We start from the raw sequence: 18,314 nt of genomic DNA on the forward strand, positions 1-18,314 counted from the left end.
ACATTTTCTGATATGATCCAGTCAAAGTGGATGGCTGTTTGCTTTGATGGTACCCACATGAATGGGCTAAAGAGATTGGCATACAGCTAATAAAAAAAAAAATTATATATATGTCACTTCTTTCTGACTCATTTATTCATAATATACAGGTAAGATATAGTATTAAAGTTGAGTATTTTGTAAATTCTGTGTTATTTTGCCATCACTTCGTTTTTCTTTATGGCATTCAGAAAATTGATCTAGTAATTTTTATATTAATGTCTTTAAATGGAGAAAATGATTATAGCAAAGGGAAAATGAAAAAAATTAGCAGGAAAAATGTTTTTATTTTGGTAGCTATGATAAATTAAACAGTGAACTGACAAGTAAAGCTTTATATAATTTTAAACATAAGCACACAAATGATCACCGGTACATAAACAATTGATTTCAAAAATTTCCTTAATATAGATATACTCTAAATTACTAATTCAATATGAATAAATATATACTGTATAAATAGTTCAGAAAATACAACTTAACTTCTAATTTTAGATTACATTACTCACACGACTAATTATATAGCATTTCATGCAGCCTTGAAATACTCTTGAGTAAGTTACTGCATGAATATGTTGTAGTATGTAAGGCAAACATTCCAATCTTTCAAATTATTATTAGTATGCTTTTTTTTTTATATTTTTTAAATTTATTTTAACTTTGTATATTACAGTATGACAACAGAAAGGAAGAAATCCCTAATTATAATCAACAACTGTATTTATGATCCCTTCAATAATAACAATATTGTATTATATTGCATCATATTTAGTTTGGCGTTTATCTGAAGTTAACAACACAGTTTTGTTAGTTTTTAATGCAATGCTAACCTTTATATTTACATTATTTCCTAATGTACTTAAAAAAAATATTCTTGTGTACAGAATTATTAACATAACACATGCATTGGTAACTGATCCTACTATGTCTTCTCACATTTTCAACTGCATATACAGCGTTCCTCAGTGTTATTGATATTAAATATTCTTGTACATTTATCCAGTATAAAAATATTATATTTTGATCTGAATTTAAAAGAAAAATCAATCATTGAGTTGAGTAGGAAGTCTTATAGATACAATTATAAATAATTGAGAACTGATCTAAGATCAACTTAACGAAAGGAAAATAAAACATTTAACATTTTTTATATATACTCAGTGGTGCTAAGTACATTTCCACTTACTTTACTAATAATACAATTAAAAGTTCTCTCTTTAAGGAAAATTACAGCTTATCAATTATTTTTTAGACTGAACGGACTTGAGTATGCAAAAGTCATAATTTTCCTAAAAGAGAGGACCTTTAATTGTATTGTTTGTAAAGTTAGTGGAAATGTATTTAGCACCACGGTGACGTAAGCCATCAATATGTATATTTTGTCAATAAAAATAAACAGTTAATCCTTTTGAAAACAAAATAAAATTGTACTTATCAATTCTCAACTAGATTATACCAAATAAATGAAAAGACATAACTTAAAATATATTTCATCATTGACTATAAACATGAGATATTATTATTTATGTATAAATAAACAGAAGTGTTTACCAAGTAAACACAACTGTGAACCATGACTAGGATTGTAATTGGTTTAATTAAAATTAGCGAGCATGGTTCTTGCAGAATGGTCTTCCTGCCTTAGCGTAGAAACTTTGCCCTTCGAGGTTCTTTTTACACATCTAAAAAAATAAAAACAAAATCAATCGATGTCATATTTTATAATTTTTTCTAAAAATTGTTTACTTTCACTAACATACATATGGAATATATTGTAAGAGGAAGTAATGCCATCGTGAAAAATGTCTAAATACATGATTTAAAGTCTCTTAAGTACAAAAACCAAGTCTCACAAAATGGTTGAATGTGTATGTATGTGAACAACCTAGCTCAAAAAGTAAAAGTTGTATAATTGAAATTATGTATTTAAGGTATGTAGATGCCTGGGATGTAATGCCATCTTTTTTTCTCTAAAATTGATTTACTAGAAGTGGCATTTTATATCACTGATTTTACATTTTCTCCAAAGACTTTGATTAAACTCGTTACATCATTATTATTAATAATTAACAATTAAGTGGTCTTTTATCATGCTAAATTTTCAAAAAAGCTTCCTCTTAAGTACCTTTAATTTTGTTTACTTGAAATAATTAGCCATCTCTAATGTTAGTGGAGATATAAAATAGGAACAAATATAGAAAAACTCGATAATTAATTTTAGAAGACAATATATGTTCTGTTTTTCCATTAATTACTATGACAATAGTTATAACTTTTTTATTACTGTCATAACAAAGATATTGTAGTAGTATTAATTTACTTAACATGTCAATGGAAATATATTAAGGGGCATTATGGCTATTTTGAATAGCAAAGATCCCATTTTGAAACGACCAAGGATTAATTTAAACTGAAAACAGTGTTGTAAGTGAAAATTGAATTTGTATTTATTATTTGTTTAATCATCGATCTATATACATACCGTGCAGTTAAAACACTGGCTATGATAGTTATTATTAAGAGCTTCCACCCAGCGATCACCAGCTTCAATTGGAAACCCACAGGAGAAGCATTTAGTTGTAAATAATTCATTCCAGTCTGCAAAATATAAATATAAAAATAAATACCATGTTTATTTTAAAATATGTTGTAGCAGAACAGAAAATCTAGAAACATTTTATTGAAATGAGAAGAAAGCCTGATTATAGCACGATAAATGATAGATCAAAACAATAAGGTAGTCTGCAAATTATTTTTTTAAAAGGTAAATCATCCTATTAAAAATTGTACATATTTGATGAATTAAGGTGTGGAATTCCAAAACCATACAAGTATATTTTGAATATTTTTATTATTAATAATTTGGATACTAGATTATCACAAAGTAAATGAATTTCTTCTAAAATAGTAAAATCACATGTCATTTAATTGTTTTTGGAAGAAATTTTTCAGAGTGATAATTTAACAGCAAAACTGACTATTAAAAATTGTAAAAGCATTAGGCTGGTTTTGGCACATCATCTTTCAATGAATAATTTTTGTTTTCCAGAGAAATTGCCAATAATTCTGTCTTTATGATAAAAATCGTTAAGTTTGTTTCATTTCCATGATTGCAGACTAACTTGGAATAAGGCACACATGAATTGAAACACTAATGAAGTTAGATAAATTCATCAGTTTGCTAGAAGGTAGAAATTTAAGGGTATATTTTATCATCTTAACTTACCTGCTTCACAATAGGGTAGAGAATCCTCCAAAAAGAAGGGATTGTTTCCAAATAATTTTCCACAGTAGGCACAAGCAAAGCATTCAGGGTGGAAATGTTTTCCTATCGCATTCAAGCAATCCTGAAAGAACAATATATTTAATAAAAGGAAAAATAAGGCAGTAAATCAATTATTGTCATTAATAAACTTTTTTTCCAACATAGGTATATATTTAAAAAAAAAATTATTTTTGGTCTTTCATCTCACATAAATGAAAACCTATATAAATGATCTATAATTCAAAGGAATTAAGTAAAATAATTTTGCACTTAGAAGGAGGAATTATTGTTAGTATAAAATGTACTGTTTCCTTGGGTAACTATGAAACATCATTCTTTTATTTCTAAAACATTCTATTAACTTGATTAGTGAAACAATGAGTTATGAATAATTAAATTTCTAGATTTTGGTGTAAAAAACTAATTGGAAAAACTTATATACAAGAACAATCGTATTCAGGATTTGAAATTGAAAAGTAAGATAAGAATAATTTTTCTACAGTAAAAATTTAAAAAAATGCTTATCTCAAAATTTATTTCTTTATTATTGTCTGTAATTGAACTTATTGTGATGGAACCAATAACATTATATATTTTAAAATTATTGTATCGATAATTTTATTTTATTATTAACTAATCTTTTGTTTCTTCAAAATTTAATATAACCAAATTAATATTGTAATTTTAATAATCACTTACTCCTTTTATCTTGGAGTTGCACTTGTCACATGTCGGAGCCAGGAATTTTTCAAAGCAGAATTCACAGTAAAGACCATCAGCTTCTTCTACGAAACCAATATCTTGAAGAGGCCTGCTACATTTTGCATTAACACATACAAAATGTTCTGGACACCAGATTTTGCCCAAAGCTGTGATGAAAGGCCCCCTGAGCATTTTTAATTCTATATTAGATTTTAGCTGTACAATTTTTTTGTTTTTGTTTTAAGAGAAATAGAAGTATACAATTAACAATAAAATAAGAGTTACAATTGAAATAACTCATTAGCAGCTACGATACATGAGTTGATCGGTCCATGGTTTCAGATTACAAATTCATATTTGGTTAAATTTATTACATTTAGGGTAAATTTTGAGTATAAAACTGAATTTTTTTCCTACAGTAAGTTATGATAATTATACTCCATCTTTAAAACCATTACTCACTATTTTATTAAATATTGTAAAAGATATTATTCTAGATTCAGTGTTGAAGATTAGGATTTTTTTTTTTCTTCCAACTAATATGTCCATATAAAAAAAAAAAAATGAAAATAATGTTTTATTTTGATTTGCAGCCAAAATTCAATTCAAGATTGTTTTATATGAACAATCTTTAAAGGGGCTAGACAATTTTCCTTATTTTTTTTAATTGCTATAGCATTGCTTTTATATTGCAGTATAACTTGCTTATAAGAAACTTGAAGGAACCGAGTGAATTAATTTTTAATATAAGTTTTCTTAAAATTGACTAAACTTCACTTTCCTCCCCCCACCCATGTTGAAATAGTAAATAACTGGAAGTTTGATTAATAAAATCTGAACAACTACAAGTAAGAAATTCTACTAATTACATTTAATATTTCAACTATATAAATACATACATATTGTAATGGGTTAGAAACTAGTAAGTTCATTCAGAGCTTCATAAAACCACCAGTACTGGCGGTGGAAGGAGGTGAGACTTATCATTACTGCATATGGCCTACCAGTAAAAGATGTTTTTGTATATGTTTTAGGTCTATATGTTTTCTAACATATAGTTATACGTTTTTTAATTTGTTTGGTTCCAGCATTGGTGTTCAAAGATTTTATCTGTCTCGTCAATCTTTGTAAGAAGGAAATATGTGCAGTTTTGTTTTTGAATCATGCTTCTCGTATTACTTAAAAAAAAAAACAGGTAATTTTTTATTGTACTTTTTTTCTCCTCTAATTAGAAGGAAATGTGTTCTGGTTCATAGATCTTTTGAAAAAGTTCTTCTGAAGACTGCTGGTGAAATTATAATTTCTTAGGCAAGTACTTAACTGTTTTTCAGATAGAAGTATTTGCTATTTTGCTAGGAAGTCATTGATATGAAAAAGGACAGGTATCACCATCTATCCAGAGAGTCAGTCTTCCCTTCAAGCCCCTGAGTTTCCTAAAGTCACTTCTACTGGTAAAAGAGAATATTAGAGTAGAAGCTGAAATTAGTCTGGGTCCCTGGCCTTAAGGGAGTCTGGCAATGAGAAAGCAGACCACTCCCAAGAATGGGGCTGAGCACCCTTTAATGGTGTACCTTCCTTAGGCATTCCTAAAATCCAACAATATAAAGCAGGGAAGCAGGTTAGTAGTGGAAGCCAGGCCTAAATAGAAATGAACTCCGACTAATAATAAGGGTTCTCACAGGCCATTGTAGGCTTAAAAGTCATCTAAAGATTTGTGGAGTAGTTGAAGATTCAACTTGTCTATTAAATAAATCAAAAATTTGTATTCTTTTTTGTCTCAACACTTTTATTTTTCACCAGTCCAACGTTTCGGCCATTTTAGCCATCCTCAATTATAATTTCTTCCTCACATTAATTTAAAGTTACTTTTGCAGGCTATTCTGCCCAGGTCATTTCCTTTATTATAAGTTAAAAGCCTATTTTTTAAAATTTAAAATCATTAATATTTAATTTTTCTTATATTATATATTCTTATATATTAAATTAAATCTTTGAATAAAGGAAATGACCTGGGCAGAATAGCCTGGAAAAGTAACTTTAAATTAATGTGAGGAAGAAATTATAATTGAGGATGGCTAAAATGGCCGAAACGTTGGACTGGTGAAAAATAAAGTGTTGAGACAAAAAAGAATACAAATTTTTGATTTATTTAATAAATAATTACCTTGTCTCAAGATATTGAAATAATATAATTAAATTAAACTTGTCATTTATGAGAACAGGGTACGGAAACTGCTCTCTATTACATAGCAGATTATAACCGGAAGACGTCATTGACATGTAGTCTTCTGGTCTCTGATAGAATCCTAGAACATAAGGCTTCCTCTATTGAATGGCAGTCCATTTTGAATTTCATCAGGAAAATTAAAAAGTTTAACATAGAGGAATAGTATAAAGTATAAGTACTACCCCATTGTATTTTTTTTTTGGAGTAGACAAAATGGACCAATAGGCCCACAGCCAGACATGTTTCTCCCACAGTATAGAGTTTTGAAGGTAACAATGCCATTCCTGGGGCTAAGTAGTTTTTATATTGGTTTCTCTTTTTTAACTTCCTCCCCACCATCGTCGTCCTTTTTTGACAAGATATTCTGAATATGAGTACTGTTTAGGATTTCACTCACTGCAGTGAAAGAATCAACCAGGATGTAACCCCTTAGATTTCCTCCTCCTTTGCTGTTACATACAATCATTGTTGATATTCAATGATGTCAAATATATAATTGTGACCAACCATTCCTCTCAATACTTGCCCTTACACCAAAGTTTTCCTTATAACCAAGTTTCTTATTAGCGAATTATACTGTAACAATGTTTTACCAATTTAGTCATCTAAAACTGCCTTATATATATGAATAATTTAGTTACCTGGTTATTTTTTTATCACAAATGTTACACACTCTGTATGTTGAGTCCTGTAATGTTTCTAATTCTGTTAATGTTTCAGACAACTCGTTCACTATTGAGTCATGCACTGTTACAAAATAAAAAAAAATAGAAGAAAACTTTAAACACACAATAATAATTAATTACATAAATCAAAATAAATAAGCACCCAGTGAAATTAAGACTTTCAGTTCATAGATAAAAATTAAGACAGTTCCAATTGATCTATAAATAAAATTAAACATTAAGCATTAAAGCACTTAGCCATCATGGTAAAAAAATAACTGATTTTTTAAGAAGTAATTTCAGTCTTAGATTTTTATTTTGCAGTTTCAAAAACTGTAATACGAAACAAAACAAAACCCAGAGAAACTGTATTCAAGAACATTTACCTCAGCACTGAAAGCTTTGATTTCACTGGGAATTAAGTTATATCGAAAAACTTTAGTTATTATTTAAGGCAAACCTTAAAATGGCAATAAAAAACAAAAGACTAATTGTTAGTGATTAACCTTTAGATGTGAAAGAAAACAGTAATACAAAATGGCACACTTCAAAATTCAAAATCCTCACATTAATAAGTTATAATATATATCTACCAAGGATATGATGGTAAGGGGTGCAATAAAAAATGATACATAGAGTCGTAATATACTGTGTTAAAAGCAGTATATTAACATTACATTACTAGGTAAAATAACATATTTCATAACTTTTCTAATCACACCTCCAACCACCAATTGGAATTCATCTTCCGTCATCTATCACCTATACCTCCTTCAATATATATTTACATTTACTATATTGCAATTTTTTTTTCTCAATAGCTGTTTCAGTTCTCTTTTTTTAAAAATAAATCTTACAACATATACTTTATTATGGGCTGTAAAATGGTAGAACAAAGACCAAACTAGTAATCAACAACCTTGGGTTATATTTGTTAGTAGCACAGTTTTTTTATAACATAGTATGTTAATATGTTCTATTTGCGTTAGGGGCAGCAACACAAAAATCATCACAACATGCCTTGAAGAAAAAATTTTGAAGAAAAGAAGCTATCCATACAAAAACAGGATGTCTTAAAAATAGTGTCACAAATGATATAGCAGATAATTATAAAAAATTAAATGATCATTTCCTATGAATGTTTAATTTTTTCAATAGGTTAATCTATAAATTTATGACAAATTGGTCTTCATGGTTGTTATTAAAAAATAATAAATATTTAATTTTTTTTTGTATTATAAAAATCTATTTCACTGACATGTTAATTTTTAATAAATCGAGAACGATTGCAATAATTTATTGATTATTCAAAATATACTTAATTGGTATCCAAACATTTCTTTTAACACAAAGAAAATATTTTAATACTTTCGTTATACACGTTTGAAGTTTAAAAAGGGATGAATTTTTAATCAGTATTCAGCAAAGGATATAAATTTCTCAATAATGTATTAAATAATTTTCCCAAACATTTTGATATACTAACTAGACATCCTGTAATGCAGCAGACAGGATTTTTTAAATGAACTTTTAGTTTTAATTTCAGTTAGTAATGTGGGAAAACAGGCAAGCAGTCACTCAGCTGACAACACCTAGATACCTTATTTGCATATTGCAGTGTCCACAAAGTGGTATTCGAGCACCGGGAGCCACGCTAGGGTTAAGTATCCCTCTGCCACGCTTAGGAGCACTGGAGCCTGCTAGAGTTCCAGTCCTGCCTCCTACACCACCAGCACCTGCAGTCCGGTCAACATCACTCAGTTGAGGAAGGGATGGGAAAGTAGGATGAGGGGATAGATCGCTAGCTATAGGCTTAATAGCACTTTTATTATCCGGCAAAACAACATTAGTCTTGTTTGAAATACATTTTTTATTATTTTTAATATTAATTGTATCACTAACGGAAGTTTCATAACTTTGGTGACCAAAGGTTTTTTGATTTGTCTCCCCGTATGCCCTGAAACTAGTTAAGCCACGAGGGGTAATTTCTTTTTTTACATCAGCAGTATCACTTATTTTATTTGAAGAGGCCATTTCAGATACAGTCAATGACTTTTGTGCTGCCTGTACTGTATGCTGCTCCATTTGGCTTTCTTTTTTCTGAATGCTAGAAATTCTTTGTTCTTTTTGAGTTTCTAACTTTTGTTCCACATGTGCCATTTGTTGGCTACTTGAATGGCCCCGTTCTTTATACATCATTTGTTGGTTAGTAGAATGCCCCAGCTCAGTTTGAATCATTTGTTGGCTGCTTGAAAGTCCTTTCTCTTTTGATACCATTTTCTGGCTGGAGCTAAGACCTTGATCTCTAGTAACAAGCTGTTGCCCTTGATCCTGGTGAATCATCCTCTGACTATTTGTAACCGCTTGTTCCTTATGTGCCAATGAATGGCTGCTATGTTTTTCCTGCTGTTTGCTGGTTTGAGTAATTTCTTGTCCACTTTGGACATTCAATCGGCTATCTGATGCTTCATGCCTATGGGAACTCAGATGAACATCTTCCCCCTGCCCAACTGAAGGTGTTGGTTTATCAACTTTCTGACAACCAGTTTTACAAGATGATTCAGAGCTCTGTTTCTTGCAACATTCATTAGTTTTTTTATGAACTGAGCTGGTAGTAGTTTCTCCATTTTTTCCTGCCTTTGAAAATGCTGATTTCTCAGAGCCAATTGTTGTTCCTGAAGTGGTGATAGGGGGGTATTTGACATTTACTTTAACTGTTGGAGGTAGAGGGGAAGAAGGGCGCGGTTTATGTATGAAAACTTTTGCATCAGCTGCTTGCAAAGTTTCACCCATTGGGGGCCGTGGAGATTGAGGACGAGGTGAAGACAATCTCACAGTAATAGGAGATAAATTTTGAACTTGTCTATATTTTTCAACTTTCCAGCTTTGAGGGGAAAGACCTTCCTTATGTGATTTTAATGCATCTATTTTATGAGTTCCTTGCAAGTGAGTAGATTTTACACTGCTTTTCTGTGCAGAATGTGTTTTAGTTTCACTGAAGGTAGTTGCTTTATATTGAGCTACCATTTTAGGATTAGAAACATGGGCATATTCCATCGGAGTAGGGTTTACTTCAGGTGCTTTTATTTGATGAGGAACTGGGGAAACAGCATGGTTTCTTACAGGTATTTCACCTATGTTTTGTTGATAAGATGGTAAATAACTGGGAGGGTGAAGACCAGATGGAGTCACAGGTCTTATTGACGATGTTTTGGTTTGACAAATCTCTACTTTTTCACTTTGAGAAGATTCTTCATGCTTTTCAATTTTTTCTTGTTTCGGTTTTGCTGGTTGAGGTATATACGCAGGAGTAGGCTTTATTGATGAAGAAATCATGGGACGAGGTACAGGAGAAACCATTACTGTTTCTCTTACTTTACCTCCTTCTGTTATTAGTGCCATACATACTCCACTTTTTTGAGACTTAACAGATTTAGTTTCAGAACTGGAAACGGAGGATATTTTGGAAGTAACAGGCTTAAAAGCACTTCCCGTATTAACATCATTGATGCTGACAGCGGGTATTGGAGTTTTACCAGGTACAGTGAATGGGACTGATGGTGCTATAGTCAAAGCAGAAGCCATTGACATCTCTTTCTTGTGTCCTGGTATGGGTTTGAAAGTTTCTTTTGTTTTTGAAACCTGTTTAACTGTGGTGAAAGTTGGAATAGGAGAGTAAGGTCTTTCTGGAGCAACAGTCAATGCACCTGTCAATGGAGAGGGGCAACCAACTTCCCTTAATGCTCTCCCTACTCTGTCATCTAATTTCTCTTTTTCTGGTGGTTGAGGTGCAGGGGGGAAATAGGGTTTTGTTTCTCGAGGTAGGGAAACAGGCTTTTCATTTTTTTTTATTTCCATAGGTTCCATGGGCTTTATATTTGTAGAAACAGATGGAAGTTCCAACGGTTTCGGAAAAGGTACAGGTGAAAAAGGTCGCTCAGATGCTGTTGTCAGGGCATTTGTCATCCAACCACTTTGGGTAATGGGTTTTGGTAAGTCATGAACAGAAACGGGTTCTGGTTCTTTAACTTTTGGTGGTTGATTCATCATTTGTTCCTTAGCCAACAATGCTTTAGATATTTCTTTTTGAATTAATTTCTCAACTTCTGATTTTGAATAAAACATTTTTTCCAATACTTCAGTCTCTTCAGAAGTCTCTTCTTTACCAACTGTTACGTTTCCTAATTTTATTTCTATTTTCTTAGATTCTGCTGTAATTTCATTTTTATGTTGTTTTTCAGTTTTATGTTCTATTTTTTCAGTTTTATGTTCTATTTTTTCAGTTTTATGTTCTATTTTTTCAGTTTTATGTTCTTTATCAATTTTATGCTCTTTTTCACTTTTATGTTCTTTTTTAGTCTTTTCTTTCTTAGAATGCTCTTTGAATGATTGACTAACCTCAACCTTTTCAGTGGACTTATCTATTTTCTTTAATATAGGCTTTGTATCTGCATAAGGCATAAGAGTGTTCAGCGGGCTTGGGCAAGTTGTACTACGATCAGGAACTTTTCTTATATCTCTCTGTGGGGTCGGAGATCTTGAATACATGACAGTGGGACATTCTGGAGGAAATACAACTACCTGTTGGGGGGTCATGGGTCTCATGAGGCATGCAGGAGGAAGTAGGGAATGTATATCATGGGGTTTAGAAGATATGTCAAGTAACTCGGGTGTCTTTGGCCTCGAAGACATAGCCCATGGAGATGATGGTCGCAACGCGTGTTGGGCAGAAGGTTGGGGAGTTACACTCCTTCTAGTTTTTAAAACCCTTTCTCCAGCTTCTATTACAGTTTTCTCAACAGTTCCTTTTCTCATTGTGTTTAGGGCACCTTCCATGGGAACTGGAGAAGGACATCTATCCTCTTCCGATATGATACTACTTAGATTTGTTTTTTTACTAGAAAAAGAACAAACTTCCTCTGAACAAATTGACATCCGTTTTCCTTCAAACGCGGTTGTTGAAGTTTCAGATTTCCCGATTTCAGAATGGGATGAGGAAGGTGGCCAAATTACAGTAGTACAAGGTTCTTGACAATATAAATAAATGAACATGCAGTGTTAAAACCAGATGAAAATTAGAGGAAAAAGATATGAAGAAGAAACATGCAAAAGCAGTTCATTAATATTAGTTAAAGAAAATAAATAATAAAGCTACAGTATAAATGAATAATTTAAAAAGCTAGAACAAAAATGAAAAAATGGTTATTCAACACAATTTTAATACAAGAAAAGGAAAACAAAAAATGTACTAAGCATTTTATTTACTACAAATTAGCACTTAATTTTGAGAAATGGAAAATGGTCTTGGTTTAGGATTAAAATTGAAAGCTGAAAAAGAAAGAAAAGGAAAATAATGTTAGTAAAACATTTATTGTGATACTAATACAATAGGGCCTAATGTGAAGACAATAGACCAGCTCTCAAAATAGTGCTGAATCTGTAGGATCCCTTTAGTTAGCCTTTAGTAATATTAATGCCCTCATAGGCTTTATTGGAAGCTCTTTCTTTCTTTTATAAATCATGCAGCCATGTCTGATTGTTACCTCTAGAGAGATTGATGTTTGGTTTTGGAGTTGAGAAACCTAAATGTAATGAATTATATTAATTCAAAATAATACCTAGCAACCAATTATAAACTCATCTTCTGAACAGAGATGTATAGATAATGAAAACAAAAATTATAACATTTGCATATTTAATATCAATTATTAAAATAATGATGCACTAATTTTATTCAATGATCTATAATTTAATTAAATCTAAGTATATAAATCTTCAATTACAATAATCAAGTAAACAAAGCATATATTATACAGCCACTGTATTAAAATAACTTAAAATAAAGAGGAGTTAAAGTGTAAAAAAAGGTTTAAAACATAAGGATAAAATTTAAACTAAGAATGTTCTATTAAAGTTCCAATCTAATCACATATAATTCTATGGATGAACTTCTACATGAATGTATACCTTTTAATACAAATAAAAATTTAATTGTAAACTTTATTGTTGAGAAAATATTGTAAAAGTCCATTACACAAGACTAGAAAAATTGGATAAAGAGAATATGAATTACAGGTAGGGTGGGCCTATAACATTTAAATAAAATTTTTTTGAAATGATATTGTTTTCTGGAAATTTATATTGGGTAGGGATTATTCTGACTAATATATTATAATAAAAATAAATATACTGCTTTTTGTGTTTTTAATGTTTATACTAGTACAAGAACCCAAGAGGAGAAAAACGGCTGTTGTTTCATCCCAATTTTGGATTACTTAATTGAAAACTATGTATAATTGCTAATCAAAATTGATGAGCCTGCCAAGTATAGGTAGAAGGAATAAAAAATGGCGGCTGTTTCAAAACGTTAAAAATAATTAATTTTTTATTCGGAGCTCTATATCTTTACAACTACCAACAATAGAAAATCTAAGAGAGCATCATTCAAAGTAGAGTAAATTTGCTAAAATTTAAGCCCTAATAGAACTATTTATGTTCAATAGTTCTCGAGATATAGCTTTCTAAAAAGCAACATTTCATAAAAATGTTGTATGGAACCTACTGATAGATGAGTATTTAGTGAATTTATTTTGAAAAATCTATATCTCAAAAACCATTTGACGTAGAGATGTCTATTAGCACTCAAATTAAAGCTAGTTTAATGAGCTATAAAGTAGTTGATGACGTTTATTTTTGTAGGAGCAGTAGTTTTCATGAAATTTGCTAAAATAAATTGATTTATAGTTGTTCGGACAAATTTTCATTTGCCAAATTTATATGCATATGTGAATATCATAAAAACTATTATCCCTATGAAGATAAGTGCAATAATCTACTTTATAGTAAGTTAAATTTCCTTTATTTTGAGTGTTGGTAGACATATGTGCGTCTTATGGGTCTATAGATATACTTTTTTCAAAAATCCAACATTTTATACTAACAACTAGAAATTTAGGAGTTTATTTTGTCAAATATCATAAAACTACAACTCCTAAAAAAATGAAAGTTATAAAATATTTTATAGTAAATTTTAACTAGCTTTAATTTGAATGCTCACAGACATTTGTATGTCCAATGGTTTCTGAAATAAAGTTTTTCATAAATCAAATCTATTGTCTGAACAACTATAAATCAATTTATTTTAGCAAATATCATGAAAACTACTATCCCTACGAAGGTAAAGGTCATTAACTACTTTATAGTACAATTATTTAGCTTTAATTTGAGTGCTAATAGACATTTGTAGTACATTTTTATGAAATGTTGCTTTTTAAAAGGCTATATCTTGAGAACTATTGGACGTAAATAGCGATATTATGGCTCATATTTAAGAAAATTTACTCTCCTTTAAATAATGTTATTTTAGCTTTACTAGTGTTGCAGGTCGTTTTTAAGATAAAGAGCTCCGAATGAAAAATTAATGTTTTTTTAAGGTATTGAAACAGCCACCATTTTTTATTCCCCCTACCTATACTTGGCAGGCACATCAGTTTTGACTAGTAATTATACTGAGTTTTCATTAAGGTAATAAAAAATAGGGGTGAGATAACTGCCTTTTTTTCTTCCTGGCTCTTGTACTATACGATTCTATGATATCTTGTAAGGATTTAAAATATGACTCTTGGAATGGAGAATACTGATGTAACAAGAAAAAACAAAAAAGGTTATTTGGCCTTTACATAGAAAAAGTATGTAAAGTACGGATTTTACAACTTTGTTTTTTAGTTTATAGGTATGTAGAAGAGAAGTGTATATCTAGATGAATAAATTAGTGCATTTCCTATCATTGAAATACCTACCAGAGTATGGTTTAGTTATTCCACTGCTTGGTGGGGCTGGTGGCGGAGCTACATTTGTTGGTGCACTAGTTGGTGGAGCCACACTGGAGGGAGTGAATATAGATGAAGGCACACTTGGCACAGTTGAGCCAAAGGGCTTTGGTCCACTTGGAGCAAATGTTTGAGTCTTTAAAAAATAAAATAAATTAAAAAACAATATAATTTAATGCAATAAGAATAAATTGTTTATCTTAAAAGAATATTATTTAAAATAATTTAGACCAGAAACATACAATAGGCAGACAATCTACTGAAAACCAAAGAATTTCTGTCTAATATTTATCTAATAAAAGTAAGACTTTTAAAAGACTGGTACCAACAGTGACAGAATAATATAATATACACGTAGACACTGCTATTTGTCAACAATACAAAAGTCAGTCCCTGCATCATAATGGTGGTGTAGCTTATTGAAAAATTATAAGCAATGATAAATAAGAAAAAATATTCACATTATATACAAAATATATATATATATATATTATTTATTCCTTATAATGGGTACTTCTCTTCTTTGAAACAGGTCTTTACAATGTAATTGCAAAGTCATTGATTAAATATATTTTAGATGTTCGTAATTTACAAGTATCTGCAATATAATATTTATATCTAAAAAATAATCTAATAATTATAATATTAATAAATATAAAATAAAAATATGTTATTTCAATTTATTTATTATTTAATTATAGGTGAAGGAAAATTATTTTTATTTTTAGACCATGGACAGTAATACAAGAGAATTAAGAGAATTGATATCAGTTTATGGCAATGCTACGTTGAATTTAAAGTTTGATAAATTTAATAGAAAGGGATATCTCATATTCAACACAAGTTTAGATAAAAACAGAAATAGAAAGGTAATTTCTATGTACCTCTTTAATTATTTTTTTTTTTGGTTTAATTATGTTCCTTACTTGTTTTGAATAACCTCTGTTTTTATTATAAAAAATTCTGGAAATATACAGTGTTAGTTGATCGGGAACCAAAAAAAATAATAAAGGGTTTTATGTAGCAAGTTTTATTTATTTCTTGTTCAATAAAAAGTAATATGCTTTGTAAAAAATATTTATTGCACTTGATTCTGGTATTTGTTTAAATCTTCATTTATTATTGAAAATCAAATCATTGTTTTGGAATCTTTATTTTTAATATTTATCCATTGAAGATCTTTATTTTCTTTAAAAATGATATTTTATAGAACAGAGTTTAATTAATTTATAGACTTATAAATGGAATATTGTAAGAAAAAACAAAAATCATTAGTGAGTGTGACGATAACTACACCTAAAAAACAAAACAAATATTTGATTCATTTAGATACTATTTCACCACATGCATTGTTTATAATATAGCGAATTAATTACTGAAATAATTGAAGGGTTCCCGCTAAAATGGTTTAAAAAAGCTTCTTTCTAACCTAATAATCTGACTGATAATGATAGCACCAATACTGAAAATATATTGATTTGATAACAGGCAAGATGTTGATGTTCTTATTTCAGAAAAAGTTTAATAAATGTCAGAGAAACCTTCTTAGAGGGAGCTCTTCGATTGATGTTTATGATTTTCTCTACTAACTTACTACAAAGATACAACATAAATTACATAACAGAAGCATCAAACAAACAAAACATAGTAATATAATAAATGAGGAAAAAGTTAAATTAAGTGAAATGGTTCTGATAAGTAAATGAATATTGCTATAAGGAAGATGAAACAGATGTGGTATCAGTAATAAGTAGAATACACAAAAACAGTGTTTAAAACTGTTTTTGACCAACTTTGGAGACAGGTTTATTTCTAGTAAACGTAAAGGAATTAAGTATGGTATAGGTATCATAAATCTTGGGAAGAAAAAGCTAAAATTAGTCACATTTTGATGTTTTACCAAACATAATATTGTTGTGGAAGGACATAAAGTAAAAGTAACAGAATAATAGAAGAACAACAAATAGATTAAACTGAACATTGGCTCAGTAAAAAAATACTTGACCAATGATACATTTAAAAGAAATATCAAACTTGTATGTGCATGACACTTATAAAACTAAATTGGATGGACTCAGGAAAAATGGCTTAGTTTGATTAGCATGAAAAAATTGTCTATAATGACTTGTGCTACCAGGCCATAAAGCTGTATACTTTTATGGATTATAAATGTGTAGCATTAGAGAGGGCAAAGAGTAATTAAAATTACAACTACTATAATTCAAAATTGGAGAAATAAAATTATAATTATGAGTGATTGTAATTATAACTGCAACTACTTGATTGCAATTACTAATTAATTAAGGTAATTATAATTACTTTTTGCCCAATACTGATCGAGGAGGATAATGCTCCTTTGTTTTACTGAAATAAAATAAAATGTTAATTAAAATTAAAATTTATAAGATTTAGTATTTTTTCTAAATTGTTTTTTTTTCTTTTTATAATTCTGTATAATTGAATGTTCTAATATTCTCTTTGCTTTGTAATATATCTCTTCATCTCTTCCAGTGACCTTATCCCTTCCAACTAAACCACTTTCCCTTTTAGTCAGTGTGTAAATGAGGGGTGTCCACTAAAATTTAGAGATACATTACATCTCTGATAGATTGTGATAATTAATATTTTCAATATTAAATGTACAATAATAGAAATTTCATCTTGATAAACATACTAGATATTTTATTCATGATAGTTATTTTATTAATAATAGTAAAAGTTGATCACAGGTAGCACTGAAATGAATGAATAAATGATAATGGATTCTATAGCAGAAGAAAAACAATAAAAGCTTTAATCTCCTCAGCAAATGAATATGGAAAGCTTCTAATAGTTTTAGCCCAATTGATATTCACTAACAAGACTGCAACCAGACGTATTTTTGGGTTAATAGGAAGAAGACTTAAAAATTGCTGAATGTTCATTCAAGGTGTAACTTAAATCATTGGATTAAATGAAATGTCGGTTTACCAACTTCTATCATTTTAAACCTACTCTATTATATTTACTTTTACAAACTTAATAAATGAAAGCTGTTTAAATCATTTAATTCAGCAACTATCAATCGTAGTCTTAATTTTGGGACATCAATTACGAAAGATTTAATAATTTAAAATAATGTTTTTGGAGACAGATTTTTTTTTTTTTTTTTTTTTTATTATAAAAGTTTGGTACTTGGCCATAAAGCTACTGATGTGAATCTACATATTAATCTGAACTATAGAGAAGAAACTATTACAAAAATATTGAGCTTGGGCTGAATCAAATTAGAATAATCATCAGCTGATGACAGTGGCTCTCAAGAATAAGAAAAGGAGTTTTACGTTTTTTTTTTTTAGATTTTGGAATGTTTTATTTGAAAAATTTAAGAGTTTAATAATGGTTATGCTATCAGGAAGTCATTTACTCCGGAATTCCAAGATTATATGAGAAGGAAATCCCAAAGTTAATTACAACTTGAGAGACAAGAATAAATTTGATATAGAAAAGTTTAATAAATAAAATATAACTAGGCTATTGCTTGTTTTATTATTTCATGTTACAAACTGACATTTCATGTGGAATAACTACAATAAAATGAAACATGA

At 29.5% G+C, this 18,314-nt stretch overlaps 1 protein-coding gene across 6 annotated transcripts in view; it reads right to left on the reverse strand.

Moving 5' to 3' along the window:
* Nucleotides 1-306: 306 nt before the first annotated feature.
* Zasp52 (Z band alternatively spliced PDZ-motif protein 52) overlaps nt 307-18,314 on the reverse strand; it is a 128,236-nt gene continuing 110,228 nt past the window's right edge. For 5 of the 6 annotated variants that reach the window (XM_067045720.1, XM_067045718.1, XM_067045721.1 and 2 more), the window contains 6 exons: nt 14,698-14,863; nt 8,499-11,925; nt 4,004-4,190; nt 3,266-3,386; nt 2,522-2,637; nt 307-1,721 (listed from right to left, as the gene is read on the reverse strand). In XM_067045720.1, coding sequence (XP_066901821.1) covers nt 1,644-1,721; nt 2,522-2,637; nt 3,266-3,386; nt 4,004-4,190; nt 8,499-11,925; nt 14,698-14,863 — 4,095 coding nt within the window. In that variant the 3' untranslated portion in view covers nt 307-1,643. Of the gene's footprint in view, nt 1,722-2,521; nt 2,638-3,265; nt 3,387-4,003; nt 4,191-8,498; nt 11,926-12,441; nt 12,481-14,697; nt 14,864-18,314 lie in introns of all 6 variants that reach the window. The other variant, XM_014431123.1, reaches the window with a different exon arrangement.

This window comes from Halyomorpha halys, unplaced genomic scaffold (assembly GCF_000696795.3).
Source record: "Halyomorpha halys isolate HHAL.00 unplaced genomic scaffold, Hhal_1.1 Scaffold946.1, whole genome shotgun sequence".
NCBI classification, from domain to species: domain Eukaryota; kingdom Metazoa; phylum Arthropoda; class Insecta; order Hemiptera; family Pentatomidae; genus Halyomorpha; species Halyomorpha halys.